Genomic DNA, 25037 nt, shown 5'->3' on the forward strand with positions numbered 1-25037 from the left:
CTCCTTCCCTGTCTTTCTGCCGCTCCGTTGGGAACAGCCTGCCTGAAAGAGTGGGAACCTATTATAACAAGCCTGATGTGGGCTGCGTCCATTTCACCACCTCCGATGAATCTTTTGCACAGATGAAACCTGATCAGCATGTACCTCTAAGCAGTATACTGCAAAAAAATATCTGTGAATATGAACAGCGTCTGCAGTCTGCGAATGATAGATGTTTGCATCAGACCATGATCGTTCCCCAACATGCCAACATCCGCGGCTCTATCGCGAAAACCCCTCAGTATGAGGCTGAACGGTAATACATGTGATCACTCACTGGTTCACCAGGAAGCCCCCTGGGTCCGATCTCTCCATCATCTCCCTGGGAAAGAGGGAGAGAGAGCGGGTCAGAATGTGGAACAGACAGTGAAGAATAATAGGAGGAGAAAGTGAGGATGTGTGTGTGTGTGTGTGTGTGTTACAGGAAGCGAGAGATAATGAGAAGGCACAAAGAAAAAGCAGGGGAAGAGGGGATCAGGTTGCATCAGCTGATCTTGGTAATGAGGGCGGAGAAGGAGATTAGACACAGATAAAGGTGTGCAGAGATAAAAAAATTATATGTATCAAAGAGGGTATTGAGGGAGAAAGGGGAGATGAGCTGGAGGAATAGATATTTAGAAGTTGACAAAAAAGAAGCATTTGGTCTGACAGAGAAGTTCAGCTCACTAACAGTTAGTGGATGATGTACATCAGACACAAGCATATACACGCCTTTAGATCTTTAGTTCTATCAGCCGACTTAGGTTAATACAACAATAAATCAAAAATGTGTGTTTTTTCTCTGTTACCCTCTCTCCATCCTCGCCATGAGCTCCAGGAGGTCCCGACGGGCCAGATTCACCCTATAGAACAAACAAACATTCACATTTAAACGTGTCACATCAAACCCACACATTTGCCACCACACTGATATAAAAAAAAAATAAAATCTGCTTACTCTGTGTCCTTTTTCACCAGGAAGTCCAGCCAGACCATCGAACCCTCTGTCTCCCTGAAGAGCAGGAAGAAAACTGTGTTAGAACTTCCTGTCCAGGCGTCAAAAAACTTGTAGAAAGTAGACAGTAGAAAGTCAAAAGTGTTAAGGGAGTGACTATGATGGACAAGGTACCTTGGTTCCAGGCTGTCCAGGCATGCCTCTGGCACCATCGGCTCCAGAGCGACCCTATTCAAAAATACAAAACAAAAGTTTCACAATATGTGGCCTATTCGTATTAAGGAATATACTATAATGGCTAGAATACACCTGACTTTTAAAGCACTCCAAAAGCGAGTGTCAGGTAGTATGTATTGCATTCTATGCTGCTGACGACTCTTACCCTTCTGCCAGGCTTTCCATTGGGTCCAAGGGATCCAATGGGCCCACGAGGTCCCTGTAAGAAACACACAGAAGCATTTCTTTATTTTTCTGCATTTAATATCTCTAAAACCATATTGGAAATGAACAAAAGAGTTGCTCCACTTTAAATAGTTGTTATTTTACTATAATAGGTATATAATATATTCATTGGTTTCAGAAGGGGGTTGTTTAGCTTTGGATATTTCAGTTTTTTAAGAAATAGACTTATTATAACATAATAACGTTAGTATCTTGTACCTGGGGTCCTCCCTCTCCAGACTCTCCCTTCAGTCCTGATACACCTGGCGGACCCTGAGAGGAAAAAGATTCAAGATATAGGTTTGCAACTTGGCCTCAGACTCCACATGTCCAATGCATTTGTCTGTGCTGCGGACTATAATAGGTGCTGATTAAATCTTTGACAAAGGAATTTGTATTGATTTGTTTTTGCGGTGAGAGGATTTGAAATACATACCAGAGGGCCACCTCTGCCAGTCAGACCCATTGGACCTGTAGGGCCACGCATCGCCAACTGATGACAGGAGGGAAAAGATGAACAGGATTAAAACAAAGTCAGGAACATGCATAAGATGATAAAAGCTGTTCTTAGCAGATTTATAATTGAATATATCAAGTATTTATCCATTTGTGTGTGCTGTACGTGTATTAGCGTCCTTACACATGTTTTATAATCGAAAATGATTGAAAAGTGCTATAAAAAGACAGTTTGAAATAATGCAAAAAAGTAAATGATAAATATCTTTTTTTAAATTATATTTATCAGCACATTGTACGGCAAAGATCATCAAAACAATAAGGAAAAGTAAGACAAGTTTTTCAACAAGATAATCAAATTTGGAGAATAATATTGAGTGCTGCAGTGTGTTTATGTGTGAACTGTTACCCTGGCCTGCTGCATGATCGCTTGCATCTGGGATTCCTGTGCTGATACAGCAGGTCCCTTCTGTCCGGAGTCACCTCCAGAGCTGAATCTGAACTGTGGAGGGAATCAAAGCGTGTCAAGACTTCATTCCAGTGAGAATCATGCCAGCACATCAGACACAAAAATAAAAACCAGTGCAACATTTGGAGTTACTAAAATACTGGAAAATCCTGCAGCAAATTAAATATTGAACTTTGAATATTTAACATCTATTTCCAACAATAACGTCAGTAATTCCCATCTCAAACTATGCAACAGATGTTGAACTGAGCATCGGCCTCCAGATGCCAGAGCAGCAGCATCAAAGGCCGCCTCTGCAGCCATGAACTTCACATTCTACTGGCATCTGGTGGTGATGAGCAGGCACTGCACCACAGGAGAATATCCAGGGCTGGGTGGTGTGAAAATGTTCAGAGACCAGGCGTCTCGGGTTGGGTTACAGAGCTCAGTCCTCGGGAGGCTGACTGCTGGTTGGTTTACAGATGTACAGCAGCACGCCAGAGGAATACTGTGAATTTCACAATCAGTGAAGCATTGTTACCAAGAATCAAATACACGACTGTTGATTCAGAACATCAGGGCTGAGTCGACTGCAGCTCCCCCACCACAAAGCAAACTCATCCAGAGCACAAACTTTTCATACTATATCCCACAGATACTTCTCCGATAGAAATGTCTTATAAGTTTAGGTCTCGGCTATTTGCTTTCAGATCAAATCTACAGTATTTGACTAGTTCTTGTTATTATTCCTAAATCTTTTTCTCTATATGATTGTTTCTGTCTCACTCATTCTTTACGTCATTTCATTAAAAATGTTCCTCTGCAACATCAAACTTTGAACAGAATGTTCTTCCACAGCAAGCTGTTAACTGGAAAAGCAGAGAAAGAGAAAAAAAACCTCTAGTGGGAATTACATTATGTTTTTTCCACATAGCACAGAGGATGCATCGCTGCTGTATAAATCGTGAATTTAACAGTGGAAAAACGCATTGGTAAGATTTGCCAATTAATCCTGTTAATCCTCCGAGATACAAAGTTTCTTTGGTGAAACAACAATGCATGTTTCTCATTAGGCCTGGAGCTCAAGGAATCGGGTTTCAAGTCGTGACTCCCTGCCAGTGGACGCACCAGGAACAACTGGAGTTCCTGTCCAGACAGAGCTCGCCACATGGCTCGGGCCAGACAGCTCCGTGCAGCCCTGAAATCACAGCTTCACATCTGCACAACTAATCAGGTCCGACAGCGACGGTGTCAAGTCTTCCAAGAAAGGAAAGAGCAAGAAGGCAGACGGCATAGGAAGTAGTTAGGACGTCTGTGTAAGTGCTGCGGTGGACTGCGCTGCTTTGCTTCCTGTCTAAAGCTCGACAACTTCCTGGAAGCCACCTGATAGCTTCAATTTTGGCTGAGGAATGTGGAAAACAGACAGTCCTGTAATATGTAGATTTGCATACATGGAGTCAGAACACACTATAGGTCACTTATTAAACACGCCACAAGGGGCCGCTAGAGCACATATTTACATTACACAATATTTTCACAGCCATGGACATCCATCAATAATGATTTCAAAGGAAGCCTCCCTTCATTCCAGGAGACTGTGTATACCACAGTCAAGAGTTATTGATAAAACAGAGAAACATGCATCATACAAGGCTTTGAACACGGCCAACAAGGATATGAAACCACCAGGAAAAATGTTTCAGTTTTTTGAGTGTAATAACAGAGTGGGAATCCTGTTTTGCTAATTTAAACCAATTTTTAACAACTGTAATTCACTTACAGGCAGCATCAAGACAGTGCCAGGGGGTCCAGGCAGACCATCAGCACCAGGGAGACCGGAACGACCCGTAGGACCCTAAGACGGGGAACAGCACACACAGAGATTGATGGGGAGAAAGAAATGACAATGAATTCTGTATTTTAATAACTCTGCAAATCTGTGAGACATTAGAGTTCAAACTCACCCTCTCTCCAACATCTCCAGGACCGCCTGGTGCGCCAGAAGAACCCGGGGGTCCTGGCAGACCCTATTTCCAAGCAAAAGATCTCATTTGACTCCCATACATACATAAGTGAACAGTCATATTCGCTCCGCTAAAGTTTCTCGACTTTATCTTGCAAAGTGGTCACACATGGGGGATAGGAATGCATGAGGCAATGTGGGGCAGCCTGTCGAGTTGTAAATCCTTTTGTGAGGCGCTCTTTTATTTGTTTACAACACGATGCCTGAGTGGCTCGCCTCTGTGGGACTCCATCTGCAGGGTGTCAAGAGCAACTGTGTCTGGAAAAAAAAAAAATCTTCCTAGATAAATAATTAAGTTCCTCCAACATCTGCGGAAAGTCCATATCTCTTCAGGGGAAACTGCTTTGGCCACTCCCTTTGCATGAGAAATCAGGCTGCCAGAGATTCTTTCAGAGGAAGGCTTTAAACTTGAAATTGCAAATTCAAATGTGTAAACTGTCTAAAACAATAGCGGATATAAATTGTTATCAGCTTTTATTTTATGGACACAGATCACAAAGAAAATGCCAGTGATTGAAAGGCACAGAGGGGAAAAGGAGGATTTGATAAAACAGAGGAAATGGAGAGGGAGAGGCTGAGGGTGACATAATTTGTGACAGATTGACTTACTGTTGGCCCTTCAGGCCCAGGCGGACCCTCCACCAACATACCCTGAAACAGAAAAACACAAAAAAAATCATCAGAAACCATAAAATTCCCTGAAACTTTCTCATGTCCTCAACATCGCCCTTGTCCATTAACACAGCTTCGGTTAAAGCCGTTAAATGTCCATGAATACGTGTTCCAACACAGCTGCCTGGCAACTTTCTACCTCTGTGTCTTTGCAGACTTAATAGACATTCCTGCCTGTCATTTCAGTTTCATGCTCGCAATTAATCCACGGAGAACAGGAGAGTGACTGCAGAGACGCCGAGGTGAAGACGCCCTCAGGAGCTCGCCCGCATAAACTACTGATTGGATGACTTCGAAACTTGGTGAAATGATGTGATTATGGGTCAGGGAAAAACCCACAAAATTTGGGTGCAGATTCAGATCAGGAGTTGGAACCAGGATTTCTTTTTTTTCCTTTGACTTATTTTAACATTGCAAAATAGGGCGTTTTCCCTATTCCCAATCATTTTCATTGATTTCTAAGAGTATTTCATGGATCTTGATTTTAAGAAATCAGTTTAGGGGACTGACTTGAATGTGTGCAACTTGGTGCAGATCTAGATCTAGTGATTTTTAATGTTAATTTAAAAAAATCACTTTTCATCCCTGCAAGATGTGGCGTTTTCCCTAAATCCCTATCGTTTCTTTGATATGTCAGAATAATTCATAGATCTAGCCGATTCAAATTAAGTGAATTTAAATGTGTTTCATAAGGGGACTGTTGGGCTTTGGCAGAGGTATGCACTCTATGTGACATTCTAGTTTTAATACTGTAATTAATTTGTGTAGGCATGTGCCTGTTATGTGAAATACATTCACTGTAGTGTTCCTCTACCATATGCACGGTCCCTGCAGTGAAAAACAGCAGGCCATCTCGGCTCGGCGTGGACTTGCAGGCACATTGTCGCAGCTCTGCGGCTGCAGAGATATTGCTTTGTTTGTGCTTGTGGTAACATTTGGCTTCCTGCTTTGTTATGGAGGACCGAAACCCGCACATTATCCAAACTCATGTCAATTATGTGATCTCAGCTTTTGTTTCTGCCTTTTTTTTCAGTCAACCCCCAAGCTCTACTGCACCCGTGAGCGATTTCATCATCAAACTTACCCCATCTGATCTTTTTGACACTCCCTGGGTTATGCCTATATTTTGCCTGCAGTCTGTGCTGGGAAAATGGGCTAAACCTCAAGGGAGGCAGAAAAAGAGACGAGAGCCTGGGTGGTGATGTGAACTCAAAGTTGTTGGAGTCCTCAAACACACTCACACGCATAAGCAAGCGGTCATCGAGGATATGGCCGTCCGTCCTGCTCTCACGTATAAACACAAAGACACTTACTCACTGAGGCTTGTATACTCAGTGGAGCTCGGTGACAGTTGTTTGAAGTGAAACAGCTGTAGCTGTGTATATACTGTAGCTGTGCATGTAAATGTAAATTCCTCCTGCGCCTGATGCACAAAAGAGGAGTCCTCATGTTCACAATGTCACCTGTATGTGAGAATGAGGGTTGGATGTTTTCCACCTGTTTGTATTTAGACAAAGCCTAAGAGAGGAAGGGAAAAAAGCTTTTGTTCTGCTTGGACTTCTTCTGTTTACACACTACCCACTCTGTGTTTGAGATTATTGACAATCCTTGGAAGGCCATTCTTGAGATGTTTATGCTGGAGTCCCGATGACCAGGCCTTGCCCATGGACACTATGGGAAAGTTCTTGTATGAGTGTTTTGGGCCTCGGGATTCAGAAGTGAGAGGTGGGTTGTGTTTAGATGTGGATCACACATATGTATTTGTAGATATAAACATGCGCCCATATGCAGCCTACATCTGCTGCTCAACTGTGTTGTTCAAACAGCGATCTACTCACAGGCTCAATAACAGCAGGCTCTCCCTTCTGTCCCTTCTCGCCACGAGCTCCGTCGACCTGCACACCAAACACACAGACACACACACATGATCAGCGCCCTTCCTCTTCGTCACCATCATCATGCAATCCTCCTCATCTTGAAGATCTTGTTCTCCCATGAAATTTTCACCTGTCCGTAATACTCATCGGTCTCAGCAGGCAGCTTGCGCCCTTTCTCGTAATCCAGGTCGCCATAGGCGTCATTGGTGTCATAGTTGTCTAAATCATAGTCGGGGATGTGCTCCTCCGTGAACTCATCTTGGTCGGTGTAGTCTCCGTCACCCTCCACGCCAAGGTTTTTTCCGGTGGCGATGGACCCCCCAGCTCCAGTGCCCGCGCTGGCTGATCCGCCTCCAGCAGCAGAAGATCCTCCAGCAGAGCCACCTCCAACATTGATGGTGGAGCTGCTGCTGCTGCTGCCGCCGCCGCCGCCGCCGCCGCCGCCGCCGCCACCACTGACGAGGACTGTGCTGCTGCTTCCGCCTCCTCCACCACCGGTATTTCCAGTGCTGCTGCTGCTGCTGCTTCCGCCGCCACCACCGATGTGCACTGTACTGCTGCTGCTGCTGCCACCTCCACCAGTGGTGTAATGGTCGTCCACATTATAATCTCCCTCGCCATAGTTATCGTACGACGATTCCACCTATAAAAACAGATATATTTTAGAGACAAAATATAACAGGATAAAAATGAAGATGATAATATAAATGGATAAAAGCATACACAACACAAACAATTCAAAAATGGTTGCAGTTAATATTTTGATTGACTTAATAAGAAATTATATGCAAGCATTTATTCCTTTACAGTGAGATTTTCAAATACACATTGGCATTGCTTCCATAATGAAGGGCTCCACTTAAATATCTCAAACATTAACATATGTGCAGGTAGACCTTGCATTCAGGATACACTAAAGTAAGTATTATTTTAAATGTGTTTTTGAACACATAAATACATCTATTAACCTAACAGGTCACAACATCCAGAAGCTAGTGTCATTAAAGTCAACGTACTAATGTCTCATTGGCGATGATGGTCGTAGCACCTCCAGATCCCCTGGTGCTCACGCTCCTTTCAATTGTGTCGCCTGTGCCCAAGTCGATCTTTCCCCCTGCGCCCAGATCCACCTCACCCCCGGTGTCGATGCTGGTGAGGGTAACGTGTCGGGTCTTGTCACCGTCCGGTGCCGCCGTGGACTCGTCGTAGTAGGTCCCGTAGTTACCATAGTCGCCATAGCCGTCATAAGGGCTGGTCTCCTCTCCGTAGGCGTCCCCTCCCCCGGCAGCAGTGCCGGAGGAGCTGGACGATGAGCTGGAGGACGAGCCGGCAGAGGAGCCAGCGGATGAGCCAGCGGATGAGCCAGCGGATGAGCCAGCCAGGACTTTGTGGTCGATGCCACCACCAGTGCCGCCACTCAGAACCTCCTCCACTGTGGTCACCACTGTGTCTCCATCTGCTTCTGTCACCTGTGGGCCATAGATGATATTCTTGTCAGCCACTTTTGGTGCATTTTAAATAGAAAAATCCATCTGGGTCAAAACGTGCATCAGGAGACTACCTTGACTTCTTTTGTGATCTCTGTATCGCCGGTTGATTCGTAAGGCTTGCCATCCACGTCCTCATAGTAAGGGTATTCATAATAGTAGGCGTCCTCTGGTTTCTAAAGGAGAAAAATATTACACTGGGGTTGAGACAAAGAGACTGAGGGAGAAAGAATCAGTATCAATTATTAAAAACATGATTTCTTAAATATGATCCACTGCTTTGCTGCTGCCGGCTGGCTGATGCATGTGCACCAGGCAGGCCATCGATCAGTAGCACACAGGAATGCCTTACACATGCTGAAACCTCATGCTCTATCTCCCTGTTGCAACATGTTACGACTGAATGACAAATTACTTTTCCACAGCAATTTTTTTCTAAACGAATATGTCACCCATCTTTAGAAAAGAAAGAAAAAACAGGTCAAGTTTTTGTGTAGCTTGCAGGCATATTGACAGGCCCCAGCACAAAAGGAAAAACGAGAAGAGGAAGAGCTTCCTGTCCATCTTGTAACACTTCTCTGACACGCCTTTAATTAGCATGCGCACAGTGTGCTGGTATTTAATGTGGAAAACAGCGTGGTGCAGGCTTCGGCAGGCACTGTCATCATTCCTGAACATTATTAAGTGAATGCAAAGCCTGGGAGCACCGTTCTTTCCACTCAGTTCTTTCCTCTGGCAGAGATCTGAGCATTAGAGACAATTATAGATTAAGGGAAATGAACTTCCTTGAGCAGGGTCAGTCATGAGAGCACATGCGTCTCTTTTATCTTGACTCTACAATGTACTGTATTTTGCTATATGCAAATATCCACCAAAACTACATCTAGTAATAGAGCGTAACAGTGACCGCCCACTTTTATAACTGCTCTGGTACCTTCACATAAATGTCCCATTAATTTTCTCTATTGCCGTTTCAGAAAGAGGTTCACGTCTAAAACTAGACCCAGGCTGACCAGCTACACGATGAATTGAACATGACCATTAAACATTTTCCGTTAGGGTTAGGGTTCAGATTAAGCTTGACAGCAGAGGTAGATGTCTGTGTACAGTGAAGGAACTACGCATCCCATAAGCCGTTGGAAATCATCCTTTACTTCTTGAAATTGAACATTGTTGTTTATATAGTGTTGTAATATATTGTAGTTTGTATCTTCAATGTTTGCATATAGAGTTTCATATAGTGTAATAACCTTGTGTAGTGACACTGAACAATCCGATTGTAGCCAATCTTTCGCGACTGTCGGTAGTCATGCAGACTTGTGGCTTCTACAGGAGAATATAACTTTGTTTCACAATCTCATAGTGTGTGCTAATTCTACCTAGGATGGTTAAAACATTATGGTTAATAATAAACATCTCAATTCAGAAAATGAATGGGATTTTTACTTCTGGAACCACACTGTTGATCTCTATGGCCTGTATTGTGTTTACAAAGCTGAACTGTAAGTTTTGAGCTTATAGAAGTTAAACTAAAGCTGAGAAAGTTGATTTTACTCACCGAATCATCTGTGTTGGGGTCCTGGGCCTGAGGCTGATCGGGCATTGGCACTTCGCAGTCAGGGCTGTAGTGCTCACAGTAGTCATAGGCAGCACGATGGTCTGCTACAATCATCAGCTGCTGGATGTCTCCCTGGAAATCACAACAGAACAGGAAGTCAAGAGACTTGCCGGGCGCAGTTACAAGTCATGCATGTAAATAAACAAGCAAACAGTCATTAGTGAGAGACATGGCGGTCTCACAGTGGAGGAGGGGGGTGAGGAAAAAAGAAAGAAAGGAAATAAAGAGGGAGAACATCTGCCTGCAGCATTATCGCATCCAAAACAGGCCTGAAACTAGGTCGAGGCAGGGGGAATCTCAGGGTGACTGCATGATGAAGAACTTTGTCCGAGGTCCAGGAGTGAGACAAGCAGAACATGGAACAACTGACTTCATGTAGCTAACTCAAACAATAAAACACACACACACTCCGAGTAGATCTTTAACAAGATGAATGAGTTTAAACAAAATGCATAAGCCCAGCCTGAGATCTGAATGGGACATGAGTGATTCCACCCTCAAGCTGATTGTGTGAGATGAATGGATAAACTTAGCTCGAGTGACAAGGAGAACATGAGCAGACCTGCAGATACAGATATCTGACCTGAGACTGTGTGTGTGTGTGTGTGTGTGTGTGCGTGTGCGTGCGCACACTGAGTGGAGGTGCAGGGGGGGAGGAAGAACAGTAGCAGAGGTGAGAGGTTTAAAGAAAGAGACGGAAAAGAGGAGGTCGACAGAAAAAGAACAACTGAGAAAAAGAGCAAAGGGCTCCGAAGGATCCCCGGGCAACATGGGGAGCTGGGTGTGTGTGTGTGTTTGCCACATGTTTTCTTAACAGAACGCTCATGGCACCAAAAATGCTGTAATGTATCTTTCCAAACATGTACTGATCACACTTCCAAAATGCAGTGATGTTGTTCCACATCGATCAAACACAGGGTCGAAATGAATATACATTCAGGGGGGTGTGGTGGTAGGAGAATCATGAAGCGGCTTAACTCTGGGAACAGCCCGTCGCAGAGCATGCAGTGTTTTTTATTATGTGCAATTGCCAAAAGTCTGAAATCGCTCAACATGTCTTTCCAGCTGAAATTCTCCACAGATGACTCTCGTATTTTTTGACACACAGAAATTGATTGCATTTGTGGTCTAACCAGTGACAGTTCACTAAAGAGCAACCAATCCCGGCGCTTCGGTAGGAGGTACCACACAGAACATTGTGTCTGGCATCCTTAAAAAAAAGAGAGAAAAAAACATTGCAGAACACTTCACAAGATGATGTTTCCTGCTCCGTCCTTGGCTTATGTTATCAGTGGGGTTTTATGGTGAACGCAAGAAAACAAATCCCACTACTTCCTCCAAGACCGAAGGACTGGATTGGCCATTACCCAACTCCCCCAGCTAGGAACTCCTGAGCTCCCAGGAAACATTCAAATGGCTACCTTTCAGCCATTTGTCCAAAAATCGCAATGCGTGAGGAGGCTAGAGACTTGGTATCATTTTCAACAGTCTGTCCTCCTCATGCTGGCCAGACCGTGTGTCACAGCTGCACCGAAAGGGGATGATGGGAGTGCACTGTTTGAAATGAGGTCACATTGAATTAGGAGTAGGCCCAGCGTACAACAAAACAGCCCTGCCGTCTGGAGCACTGCGACTGTTTCCCTATTCACATGCCATTCTTCTGCCTTAATTTTTCCCCTATGCTCTCTTTTTTTTTCTTTTTTTTTTCTTCATCTCCCACAGCGGCCGGGGGAATGTCAGCGTGGATCCTGACCACAAGCAGTTTGATCCTAATTTCACCAAGATGAGATAATTAATCATACACCTAAGAATTAATGAGAACATCCCAGCAACACTGGGAGCAGTGTGGAAGAACGTGTTTAATGATGTGTGACATGAGAAGAGAAGGAAAGAGGCATGTGGATGCCTGAAAAAGAGTTGCGTTATATGGGTCATATTGACGCTGGAAAAGCTGATGGCTTTGGCTGAAGGTATATGAGAAGGGGAAAAAGGATGAGAAAATGCTGGATAGAGAATGTACTGAAGTGTTTTGCTCTGTTAAAAGTTCTCGACTAGAAAAAGAACTGAACACTGCACAAAACCAACTTCAGACGGATACAAAACTAGATTGCACTTAGATTTAATGGGTCAAAATCAATGCAGCAGACTCAGAGTTATCCACAGTTTTTCGATTAGCGTGGGTTAATCTCCAAGAACATGGGCTCCTAAATCTCCCTTAATGTCATTTATTAGCGACTCTTCATTAGAGCTTCCCTGCGAGTTTAAAGCTAATGCTATCAACCTCCACACACAGACTTTCTGTTGTTGAAATGTATGGTCTATTCACAGGCTGTGTGGTCCTCACCGCAACTAGTAAAATCAATGGTGCACCCTTATTTTTCAGCAAAAGGTTTCTACAGATAATTAAAAATATTATTCACCTACTAATTCCACAAACGTCTCTGTCTGTAGATGGAACGCAACAATTAAGTAAATAATTTGAACTTATATAAGCAACACATGACAACACCATATTTAGTTAAAATGTATGGGAACATTGACAGTAAAATCTTCATTGCAGATAAACCAGGTTGGATGAACCCTCACTCCACTCTGCACCATTGACTGTTTATTAAAAAGCTCTTCACACAACGTCCAACACACAAACAATAAAAAGTGACAGTATATTGTAGAAATGTTTGAGGAGGACTCACTAAGGATGAGGAATAATTCTGAAGTAGCTCCGAAACATTAACACAGGACAAGAGAGTAGCCCATTCCAAACAGGCTGGTTTCAAAAAGGTATTGGTAGTATTGGTAAAGCCATATAATTAATTGGATGTGCACACTAATTATGTTTTTTGATGCTGTTTGAATATAGACAATGATGGGAAATCATGCAATCTACAGTGTATGCAAAGATGCAAAAGTTTTCCCTGATTGTTTCATTTCTATCCATCTTCACACATATGATATAAAAAGGCACAGGCTACAGTGCATTTGTTCCCATGAAAGCTGCTACACCTTCACAGTGAAACTATTGTCGAAGTCTTGATCCACCCCGACAAGCGCTAAAGCCGCTTCTGATTTCCTCCCGTCGAGCCAGAGCTGCTCCTTTCACCGCACGGAACTAGACGGACTGTGGCGCCAAAATGTTATATAAGCTGCTGTTTTACAGATGTAGGGAAACAGTAAATATTCCTATGCGGTACCCAACTGCATACTAATGCAAATGTATTAAATGGTTATTAAGTATTTAGTCTTCTGGCACTCTGGTCAACACGGTACAGATTATTCTTCACCTCAGAATTCACAGATGGAAGCTGGTGTGCAAAACAAAATACACTAGCCTTAACATGCAGCACCATACACAGGCATAAGCAAACCCAGACCCAATCACAGCAAACGCAAAAGAAAAGAAAAAACCCTGGAATTATAGAATCACATCCAAACCCAAGAGGGGAGCCATAAAAGACAAGCAATCAGCTCTCCTCTTTGAGAAGGGACAGTGACATTTTTCACTCCGCAATGTCATGTGGCACATCAGAGTGGTGCTTAAGGCAGAATTTTCAGACAATAACAGGGCTGCGGCTGTCAGCATCTCCCTGGACGCTGCTGAAATACGATTCAGCTCCTGGCCAGTGCTCTCCTCTTGTCGCGCTCTGGCTGAAATGCCATTCGCCTGTGGCTGCGAGCGATGGAAGACCTCACTCCACATCACATTCGTGTGAAAGACACGATATGTGATTGCAGGGTTGCAACTTGTAACAAGATTACGGAAGCAGAACAACTGGATTCTGATCAATAATAATCTATTGTTTAAATATTACACAGAACCTCGCCCTGTTTCGCCCCCCCCCCACATATCAATCCCTGCTGGATGTTCTGGTTGTGTCCAAATGGTGGCAGGAGAGTGCTCCAGTGAGCACAGAAACAAACATCTGTCTCCAACTGAACCTGACCCACAATCACGAAGAGTGGACTGAGCTCATCGTTCCCTCTTGTGAATTAAAAGATATGATGCATGAGCAGCAAATATTGGTGCCTTTTCAAAGATCATCACAACATGATCGGCCTTGAATGTTGCTGAAACGACATGAACCACACGCGCACACACACATGCACACACACACACTCTTCGTCTTCCTCTCTTTTTTCATACACGCACATATTTCAAGCATGAAGTAAAAGGAGACCAACAAAGGCCTTTTTATTAGACTAAGCTCTGGAGGTGATGTCAAAGTTGCACTTTCCTGGCTCGGAGCAGCATGAGATAAAACAAACCAGGGACAGCTCACACAGGTTCTGTTTACCTTCTTCGCCTCACACAATAAAAAAAGACGGCGGCTTAAAGAAGGAAAATTTAAGTCTTGAGTTTGTCATCATTTCACCAGGTGTCAGCAGAGGGAAAATGGGTGCGGGAGGGTCCCACAGGGCAGGATAAGACTCTGGGAGGTCCAAGATCTGGCTGCGTTTTTAAGGTGAAATACTTTTCACAGCATATTTACACAGTCACCCATGAGCTCTGAGTCAGGTCTCGGTCCCACTGCCAGCCCACACTGGCAACACTCGCAGTCCCAGTGCCTGGGCGCTCTCCAGCCTGACCACAGAAACACACACTGCAGAGGTCAGCCCACTGCACAGGGGCCATAAATCAGCACCAACACACACAAAACTGCATCCACAAAATAGATGCACATCATCGACATAGCTGTTTGAGTACAAACAAGCAACACACACATATGCCAACAAGGGAATTGCACTTCCAACAAATATATAATTACCTTTACCAGACATCAAGTACATTTTCACCCACATGCACTTTCCCCTCTAGACTGTGCAACCCCAACGCTCAGAGCAGCTGCCAAGAGCAACAGGCCCGTCTGCCACCCCACTTATCCACTACACAGCACCTTAACCATCCCCTCACCTCTTTGATGCTATCCCTGTGTTTGGACCCCCGTCTAGGTCTCCTCCCCCCTTGCCCTCCCCCCACCGTGCTCCCATCTGTGTAAGATTTTAATCCCACACCACCAAAGGCCACGGGCGGCCATATTCCCATTTCCCGTCCTCCTTGGGGTGGTGGAAACCGGAGCGGCTCACCTCACCTAGCAGACGTAGTCTCATGAGTGTTTGGCTTGGCCGTTCGCTGAAGTGCTGAGGGTACACTTTCAGGGCTTGCTGACGCGGTAAAGGAGGAACGGAGGGAATAAAGGTGGCGAAAGACAAACATCTGACATGAATTAGGGAAATTCTCTTAATTATCCATGGTGGAAACTCCATCTTCCCTGAGGCTACTGGAGTCGATTTCATTGCCTGAAATGTATAGAGTGTGCTTTGAGAGTGAAGCATGACGTTTGCCTTGGACAAGATAATACAATAAATGTATTATGGCCAAATCCTCGTAGGTAAGCCACTTGGATCTGTAATAACCCATTATCAATAACGGACATTTCTTTAAAAAGGTATGCGCCCAGAAACATTTGGATCACCGTATATTTCCCAGATGGGACACATTGTAGTTCGCATATGGGGTCTGCATGCCTCTTAAATTAATGTCAGATGCATCGCTTCCCCCATGACCGGATTTTATCTGTGTGAAAAATCAAGTCTGACTGAAAATCATACAAACACTGCAGGGAAACTATGGCACTCAGTGGTGCTCCGCCAAGGCAAAACAGCTCCCTAAATATACCTGATAAATTATTCCCTGGGAAAGCATGTTATAATAACACCACATCTTGATCCTGGATCCATCCCCCACCACACCAAAACTTTATGTATTCTTTCCTCTGCCATAACACATCCTTCCGCCAAGTTTCGTGGAAATTCGTTGAGCTGTTTTTGTGAAATCTTGCCAACAAATGGCAGACAAAAGGTAAAAAAATCATAACCTTCATTTGCAGTATGATTTCCAACCATTTCTAGTGGGTTTTCAGTGATGTTTCATGAAGCCAAGGAACTATTTGTGCTCACAATGTAAATGTGGCTTTAGTGGTGCCTCCTCAGGTCTATTTCCATATTTATTTGGAACTGTCAAGTTGAGAGCAAAGAGTCAGGTACTCTTGAAAAAAGTTGAACTGAACTTAAGTTACTGAATATATCTTATAACAATAAAACAGAGGTCCAGTCAAGGCCTGGCAACATTAGCCAAACTGTTTCTACCTCTGCCTCAGAGACTTCAGCCAAAATGAGCTTAAATTGAATTTGAAAAATCTTCTGTCCAAATGGAACAAGGTGGTGTCAGGTTTCTCTGCAGTTTATCCCCCTTGACAACTGTCAAGTCCTAAATCAGGAATAACTACTGAGGTAAATCTGTCTTTACCTTAAATGACTGAAACATGTTAAATTTAAATAATGGGAGGCAGGAAAAACAAGAGGAAAACAGGATGTGTTAAACTCATCATGAAATCACAACATCACTGTTTTTAACAAGTATCAAGCTCACGTGTTGCGTGATTTTACTACTTTTTCCTGGCTGTGGATGCAGCATGGGAGCCCCACATCATCCCTGCCCCATTAAATGCCTCAGTCCCAACTCTTACTCGTATCACACTGCCTATACTCCCCCACTCATGCCATCTCTAATCCTTTATTTCTCTACATCTAACCTCATTCGTCCTCCTGCTATTTTATATCCCCACCCACTAACCCTGACACACGGACACCCTCATCCCCCCGTGTTGCTGCAGGCCCGGGACGGCCTATCAGCGGCTACCAAGGAAACCTCTGGATGATGTCACGTGGCATGTGTGCTGTTCCAAGTCTGACATCAGTGGGAAAAGATCTCCTCATAATTTCCAGAGTATGGCCCAAAGGTTTCAGCTTACACAACCACAACCTCTTGTTTTCTCGACACCAGGACTTTTTTCTGATCCTCCAGCTCACTAATATACAAAATGTATGTGTTTTTTGTAACACAAACTGCGCTATAAAATCACACGTATCAAAACTGGATGACTTTCGAGATCCAGACACTGCTGTGTTCGCATGGCTCCACTTCGGCTGCTCAGGTTCACTCCAGGAGGTTCCCCTCCCACATTACCTCTGAGTGAGGCCAAGTGGTTCGTCTGTCCCTGTTTGTGTTCTCTCAGACCAACTCCAGCCATTTGTTTCACTGAGCAGCACTTTAAACTGAGGGATGGGCATTAAATTCTCTGTGAGTTTTTCTTGGCACACTCTCCGGGAAAACAGACAAATCGGGGGGGGACACGTTCTGCAGATGGACAATGTCAAAGAGGCACCAACTATCTGAACAACACAAAAATATACCCACATGCTCTACACATCCATGAAGTGTAACAGCACTGCTTAAGGTCTGAGGACTGATTTGAATAGATTTTAGGGGCATTAGACATTATAATGGAGTAATTGTGATCTCATTGCAACATATAAGCAGTGATTACCAGGTAAAATACCCGTCTTCTCCCATAATAACTGCTCTGACTACGTTTATGATCTTTACTGGCATGAGCCACACTACTCTTTTGCAAACCGCTGAGAAAAAAAAAATAACATTATGGTAGTTAGAGGGCAAATGCTCTCTCTGTGACCACAAAAACCATGTCAGAAACCAAACCACAAACCCCCCTCAGCAAGTATACGTCTCTCCTGACTGCGGTATGGAAAGAAAAGACCCGGGCGAGTAAAGAGATTCACAGGCAGACAGAACTTTACATTTACTCCAATTCTTAGATGTAAAGTCACATCATTTTATCTCTGCTTTTGACTATTAATGTTTTGTCCTCTTTACATAAAATCCTCTCCTCTGAGAAGTTTTGAGATATCAAATAAGCGCCATCACGAACAGCTCTCTCAAATTTGATAATTCCAAACTGATTCTTTTTTTCTCTCTTGTCTTATTATTTCCTCTTTTGCATTCCGAGACTGAGTGGAAACTGCAGGCTCTCAAGTCAACTGAACTAATCGGCCTGCTGGTGAAATCAAACGTGTTTTCTTTAGTGTGTGTGTGCATGTGTGTGTGTTTTCATGCTCACCACCTCCTGGTGGTAACTGACTCTGGCAAAAGTCAACATGGGATCCGACTAAACTACAGAGGGGAGAAGGGAGTGAGGGGAGGAGAGAGTGAGAAGAGTGCAGGCTGAGCATAATTTGGAAACTATGTGGCATATTTTCCATTTTGTGCACGCACTGGAGCCTGTCCTGTCTCCCAACTGGCAGACGCACAGCAGGAGGGCTTTAAACATCTCTCACAAAATATCCGTCTGTTCCCACAGTAACCATTGGACTGTTACCGCGGCTCCGATAGCTCGGTATGATTTAAAGTGTTCCTGTGTCGCCTTAACCTTAAGATCAGTTTTCTCTGGGCAACAATAAAATTAGAGCAAATAGTAGAGCTGTGCTGGATAAAAGCAGTCACCTCCATAGATGTAGATTAAATAGTAGCTATAGCACACACATAAAAAACATTAGGATTTATGTCTAACGCCTCCTTTTTCCACATCGCTCTGTGTCCATATGCAAGTCATTCGTATGCATTCCTATGGCAACCTCTGTGATCTCATCTGTTGTAAAGCTCCTCCCATCTGGTATTTTTCAGTCTGGGACCTTTTTTTTCACGTTGGATTTCGGACAAACCATGTGCACTTTGTCCCACACAAAATTAGCATAAAACTAACTGACAGTGAAACTGTGTAACTGTATAATTAAACAGGTTCAATCAGTTTAACAAATTGTGAATTTCAATAATGTTATTTTGCTACAAGATAAATAAATTTGAAGGTTACATAATAACAAAATAAGCCTTCCATTCTCGCAATGCACTAGGGGGCAAAGTCCATATATGATACAGAATAATTGATACGAAGCAAAACTGTGTGGAAACGAGAAGTTATCAAATGGTTAAAGGCAACATTTTCACAAAAAATGTAAACATAATCTGTATAACCTTAAAAAATTCCCCTCTTTTCTTCACTCCAGAACCACATCTGACACTTGGGAAAGATTTATGCACACAAAGTATCGTACATACTGAGATATGGCATTTTTTCAATGTAGAAATCTGGATTTAGTTGCAAGTCTGTCATTAATGGTTATGGATGAGGGAAAGTTTTAGTCTTAGTCTATCATCATTTATTCATGTCCCCTATAGCTTGGCAGAGCGACTTTAGGGATTGTACATGGGATGATGTCATGTTTCTTTCTTTTTGTCTGTTCTCGTTGAGCAGCAGTGAGGTCAGAGGTCAGCTGGCTCAGCATCAGTCACATCAGTCAGCCTCTGTTACTAATTATTATTGAGGGCCTCAGCCTCACAGACTAATCCCCCTTTAAACAAACACAACTCCGATGGGACAAAGACAACACTATTCCTTGTGCCTTGTGCCGCTCTGTGCATTTTTGTACGTGTGTGCATGTGTGTGTGATGTTAAAGAGCGACAAATATACACACAAAAGCTCGCTATAGGCAGTATCCAAACAAACTCTGATTCTTCACACTAGGTAAAAGCAAACTGTATTTTATATTATGATGCAGATCAGGTGAAGGCTTCCTGTTCTGTCTGGTCAGGTTATGATTAATCTTTCATCTCCTGCCACAAAGCTTTTATACACATAAAAAGTGGAGAAAGGAAGAGGAAACCCCCTCAGTTGAACAATCAAAACCTGCCATCGCTTCCTAAAAAGCTCTGTAAACACAAATGTTGCCCATGCCCATTTAGATGAGGAGACACCACAAACAATAAAAGAAATATAACAGTTTGAGTAATATTTTTTAGTTGCTTAGTAGCCACAATAAGGCAAAACTTTTCAAACCGTAACAACAGATGCAAAGTTGAACTGCAAATGCAGCACAGATGGAAAGGGAATAGAATTGCAGGACATTAAGTTCTTTTGTGGAAAGTGTGGAATATCTGGCACTTTAAATTAAATTTGATTTGCAATCTTGTGTGGGTGTGTACGAGTGGGTAGATGTTGGGGGCTCCAAAAGCTAAATCCACACTTCTATGGAGGATGTGGGCGCCACCATAATCCGTATTCTGTCCTCCATGACACACAGAACGGGGATTGGTGACGACCATCTTTTGCACCACTGCCATGTGTGTGTACTGTACTTTAAAGATGAATCACATTTACTTTTATGTTGTTTTCTTTAGGACTTTCAATCAAAGTCAAATTGGTCTGAGAGAGACTGTGTTGACTTGTTTAGAACGGCCTTGTAAATAGTATGTGACGGGAAATACCAAAATGCATCAGTTATGAAACCTATAAATCTGTTCACTCATCCCACTTTGGCACCAGCAATTTACCATGGAACCAAATGGACAAAGATGATTGGAAAACTAGTGTGAACCTGGCAGAAATCACTCTAATCAAGCATACAAATAGTTCTTCAAGCAACAGAAACAGCACAGTCCTTCTGATGGTAAATAAATTTATAATTGGAAGAAAGGCCCGTCTGTCACTGCCACAGCGCCCCCTGGACGCCTGGAACTGCACCATGTAACTCTGGTGTACAGTGCTGGAACATGACGACCTGCTTTTAGGCATACATTGCACACTAGCAACCAGAGCCAGAGCTAGCACTTAGCAATAAGAGGCAACTCGCCATTCTCAGTGTGGACATCATGGCAGAGCCTCCGAAGAAACCAAAGTTGATGTTGTCGGAGGAATTGAAGAGGAGGATAGGTGAAGGTGACAAATTAAGAAACTAAACAAGAGTTAATATTTCATTTGTTGGCGAGAGATAAAAGAGGCCAAAGGACCCAGGACAGAAGCCGACCTGCCGTTGTGGATATTGTGCGATAGCTTTAGCTTGTTTGCTATGTTTTGTGCTGTTATGCTAGCTTGACTCAAAACAGCGTAAGTGAAGTTGTCGACTCGCTATTAACATCAAGCAAACCCATTTCCATCAAGGTTTCGAAAGTTGGCCAAACAATCAGATGTAATTTGATACACATCATGGTCAGACATTGATAACTGTGTCGGCAGCTTTCTTGCTGCTTCAGCATGTTAGCTTGTATGCTACTGTTCTACTCTGAGTTGAGTGAAGAACAAAAACCTTGACATGGCCCTTTTCTGATGTGTGGAGCTGAGACCGCAACTTGTATTTACGACAATGAATTATGCGTTCCACCTTTAATAGCCTGGTGATTAAATGCACCATACCAATACCAACATGTAGATAAAGAGCAAAATGCCTACCTCGAAGACTTCTTCATCAAGTATTCTAGTTCCAAACACTATAATTCCTTTGGTATCGATGATGGGGTTGGGGCTACGGAGCAGCTTCTGGGTGGTCTTCTTTTTACAGTCCAGAATGAGGGTGATGGTCTGCTTGTGCACACTGATGGCCACTCGATGCCACCTAGAAAGGGAGGAGGAGTTAATTCACACGCTTACTGGGTTACTTGCTGCCCACATACACACCGCCAACAGGCTGAAGGCCCCTTTTGTGTCTGGCTTCAAATCTAAATATATCCCATTTAGTTTTTGAGAGTAAAAGAATCTTAGAACTCTTTTTGTTGACATGGATGGGTTCTGCACTAGATACACGTTTGAGGATACTGCAATCTACATCATGTGTAATATCTAATAGAGAGAATAAATATCAATTGCAACAGGTACACCTGCTTCAGGTGATGCATTATGGGGTTTAGTGCAAACACACTAAACTATCCAGAGACACAACACATCAGTTCATTAAAGCCCGACACATCCACCTGGACTCTGATTACAGGGGGAAGATGCAAAAGAAAAAAAACAGGCCGACACGCCTTCATGCGCGTTCATCGACTGGTGAACCTACTTTCCATCAGCTAGATTGACTCCTCTGAAGAGGGGGTAGTCCTCGGGGCTGGGTTTCCCTGTGTGGTCCTCGTACAGGAACACGGGGGATCGTCCCACTTCCAGTCCGAGCTGCTGGATGCCCTGCTCGTTGTACACAGACAGCAGGAAGGACTGGCTGCCCTTCCTGGGCTTCACCGTGGCCAAGATGGAAAAGTCCTCTGGGAACACATCACCTGGCAGGATGGATGGTGGGTTGGACAGAGACAGATGTTTTGGAGACATATTAGTAGTTGTTCATCATCATAAAAGGAATCAAATACTTCTAGGCCTAGACTATTTGGTAGGGATGTTGTAATCGAGTATTTTTTTAAGGAGACAGTGTGCTCTTCAGCGTCAAGAGCGACTATAAAAGTTATTATTGTTACTTCTAATCGAAAGATCTGCTAAATAAACAAAGATAATTTAGATTGGAATAACTGATGGCTTTGAGCTCCGAAAGGAAACTATTTGTTAAGTGCGGAGACTGTAACATGAGAGGATTAATCTGAAATGGATAAAGGCCCGAAGAGAGGAAAAAATAAAAAAAAGTTTGAAGCAGAAATGCAAAGTGGGAGCAATTCCAGCATAATGCAGGATGAGAAGCATAATGACAAAAGCATGTGATCCAGAGAGACTTTGTTGAAGTATCCTTCAAACCCCTCCCCTCAGATGATCGATCTAACAGACACTGAAACGCTCCAGCAGAGGAAAAAAGGAAATATGATTTAAACTTTTTTTACAGGAGAAAGAATTAAAGACATGAGTGGAAATGGAAATCATAATTTGGTATTTAAACCCATAAAAGGGTACAGGCACAGACATGAAAAAGACATGTTTTTCCTCCATTTGCTTGGTGGAGCCTCAACTACTTCCTCCATTTTGCTGAAGTGTTCGGAACATCTGCCAGACAGACTCTTCCTGGGGCATTCAGGACCCCAGAAAGAGTATGGGACTTTGCGACCAGGTCAGACTTCACTTGAGGCAAATGCTGGTTTCTAATCTTTTAGAAAGAGGCGATCTTGACTATATCAAAACCACTACTGTTAGGAGTTAGCGGCTATCTGGATTATGTTTAACATAAGCAAATGAAACGACTGGGACTCCAGCAGCAGCTCCTTGCTGTTCAGAGTGCACGGAGCAGATTTCCAGACGACCGGAAAAGAGAGGCAGGGTTTGTGGTTGCAGTGGTTTTCTAGCACCTCGTGCAGCCATTAAACCCCCTTTTTACTCTGCTGTGGGGTGGAAAATGCGAAATTGGAGCAACTAGGTGGCCAATCAGAAAATGTAGAGGACGACTCAGAGGGAATGCGGTGAGGAAAGCTGAGGTTGGGAAGAGATAGTGGAAAAGGAAAAAGGGGAAAGAAAAAGAAGAGAAAAAATATCTTGCCACTATTATCCATTTACTTATTCTCTTTTCTTGGTCAGCATCAGGCATTTGCCTTCCTGTCCTATCTTCCTGCCTTTTCCATCATCCCTTCATTATTGCCAGGCACCAAATCACATCATGCGGAGAGCACATGCCTTGGCGGCGTGCTCCCTCAGGAATTTAGCTTGGCATCATATGAAAAACATTGTCTCTAATTGACAGATGCTTCGACAGCGGGACGGTGAAAGAGAGAGAAGAGAAAAGCCTTCAGAAACATGGAGGAGTTTGAATATGCAGAATATGAAACGTGTTACTGTCTGATGCAAAAAGAGAAAGGTGGGGAGTATCAGAAGAGAAACCATGAGTGAGCGTTTGTCTCTACATCCGGTTGCACATGAGTCACATTCTGTCGCAGAGGCATTGACTCAGCGCTGGCTCAGGACGGGCTGTTTGTGTGCAGGTCAAGGGTCAGCTGAGGGGCAAAAGGGACTCCACGGCACAGAGGGAGAAAGTGGGGGAGCAAAGCAATGAGAATGTACTTTCTATATATTATTATTGAACTTAATTTATTTTAATTTTACAATTTTTTTCTTTATTAAAACAGAGAATGGCTTTTTCCAAATTTAAAGTAGTGGTTTTAGAATCAAAATCAAACTTTCTCTAAATTTTGATGCAGCATTTACACAGCAAGGTTTATCATATGTGGATTCATGCTAAATGCACTATTTATCCCCTGTGCCATCGAGGACTGAGATGCCCCTGAATAATTTTAAAAAAAAACCTTCCTCCTCACTCTCTCCTCTGGACCGTGTAACAGAGTGGAAGGTTGGGGATGGGGGGGTCATTCAGAAAAGCTCGGGTTTCTCTGGAATGTGTCTCTCACACTGCTACTTAGGCCACCAGATGAGAGATAACTCATTCCTCATTTGGTGTGTGTGTGTGTGTGGGAATGGAGAGGCTGGTCGTTTATACTGGCATCAGACTAAAAAGGTCTGGGGATGTCAGAGACTCAAAAACAAGTCCAAACATCTCAAATGAGGCAACATCCATCATTTTCCCTCAGATTAATTACCCTAAACTAAAACTGCTTTGTATCGCCATAAAATATTGATCTAGTATGATATACAGATATAGAAGTTAAAGGAGATCTAGAGCGTCTCCTGCCTCCCCCTCTCAATTTTTTCACCGCTGGCATTTGACATTTACACCTCATTTACTCTTTCATCAACCAAACATATGGCTGAGAACACACAGACAGTCAGGGAGGGAGTGAAGGGCAGTATCTTCTCTCTCTGCGTGCGTGCATGCAGGTAAATGAGGTAGAAAGTCTTGTGTCCTATAGTAATTGGTCTTTCAGTCATCGCCGTGTCCAAATCCCTCCTTATGTTTAAGACAAGCAACATTCCAGTGGGATTGCGCGTTGCTGCAGAGATGTGTACCTGACTGTTGCAAAAACGTTGACAAACCCGGACAGAGCGGAAGATGGATGGTGTATTGCATACAGGTGAGCGTAATAGGACTCAGGATAGAAATGATTTAAATTAAAGCCCCGAATCACATCACATAAGATCAGATAAGATACGCTCCAATAAGATAGGATGCGATAGGATTAGATCTGAAGAGAGAGAGTTACACCTCTTACATCTTATACTGATGTCACTAATGGTGGCTTTAATCTGTATACATGCAGATCAGTGGATAGAGCTGCTTGTATTTACTTTATAGAGACATGAAGATAAACTACTCTTATTATTATCTATTCCCATAATTATTTCAATCAGCTAAAATAACCATAATAATTACCTAATGACTGGTTATTGGATATCAGAACAATCATGTTTCCCTACTACTGTCATATCATGATGCATATTCTGCATCCACAGTCTCTCGAATGACGAGTACTAAACCAAAAT

General features: G+C 43.3%; 1 protein-coding gene across 2 annotated transcripts in view; it reads right to left on the minus strand.

Moving 5' to 3' along the window:
• The window catches only part of col5a1 (procollagen, type V, alpha 1), a 76291-nt gene that overhangs the window by 31270 nt on the left and 19984 nt on the right, over positions 1-25037 (minus strand). For both annotated transcript variants that reach the window (XM_035184173.2, XM_047344377.1), the window contains exons 3-20: positions 21739-21952; positions 21135-21297; positions 9936-10067; positions 8452-8553; positions 7907-8359; positions 7021-7533; positions 6852-6908; positions 4951-4992; positions 4283-4345; positions 4099-4173; positions 2280-2372; positions 1851-1907; positions 1634-1687; positions 1356-1409; positions 1148-1201; positions 977-1030; positions 828-881; positions 317-361 (exon numbers count right to left, since the gene is read on the minus strand). In XM_035184173.2, the coding sequence (XP_035040064.2) occupies positions 317-361; positions 828-881; positions 977-1030; positions 1148-1201; positions 1356-1409; positions 1634-1687; positions 1851-1907; positions 2280-2372; positions 4099-4173; positions 4283-4345; positions 4951-4992; positions 6852-6908; positions 7021-7533; positions 7907-8359; positions 8452-8553; positions 9936-10067; positions 21135-21297; positions 21739-21952 (2279 nt within the window). The remainder of the gene's footprint in view (positions 1-316; positions 362-827; positions 882-976; positions 1031-1147; positions 1202-1355; positions 1410-1633; positions 1688-1850; positions 1908-2279; positions 2373-4098; positions 4174-4282; positions 4346-4950; positions 4993-6851; positions 6909-7020; positions 7534-7906; positions 8360-8451; positions 8554-9935; positions 10068-21134; positions 21298-21738; positions 21953-25037) is intronic.

This window comes from Hippoglossus stenolepis, chromosome 18 (assembly GCF_022539355.2).
Source record: "Hippoglossus stenolepis isolate QCI-W04-F060 chromosome 18, HSTE1.2, whole genome shotgun sequence".
Lineage (NCBI taxonomy): Eukaryota > Metazoa > Chordata > Actinopteri > Pleuronectiformes > Pleuronectidae > Hippoglossus > Hippoglossus stenolepis.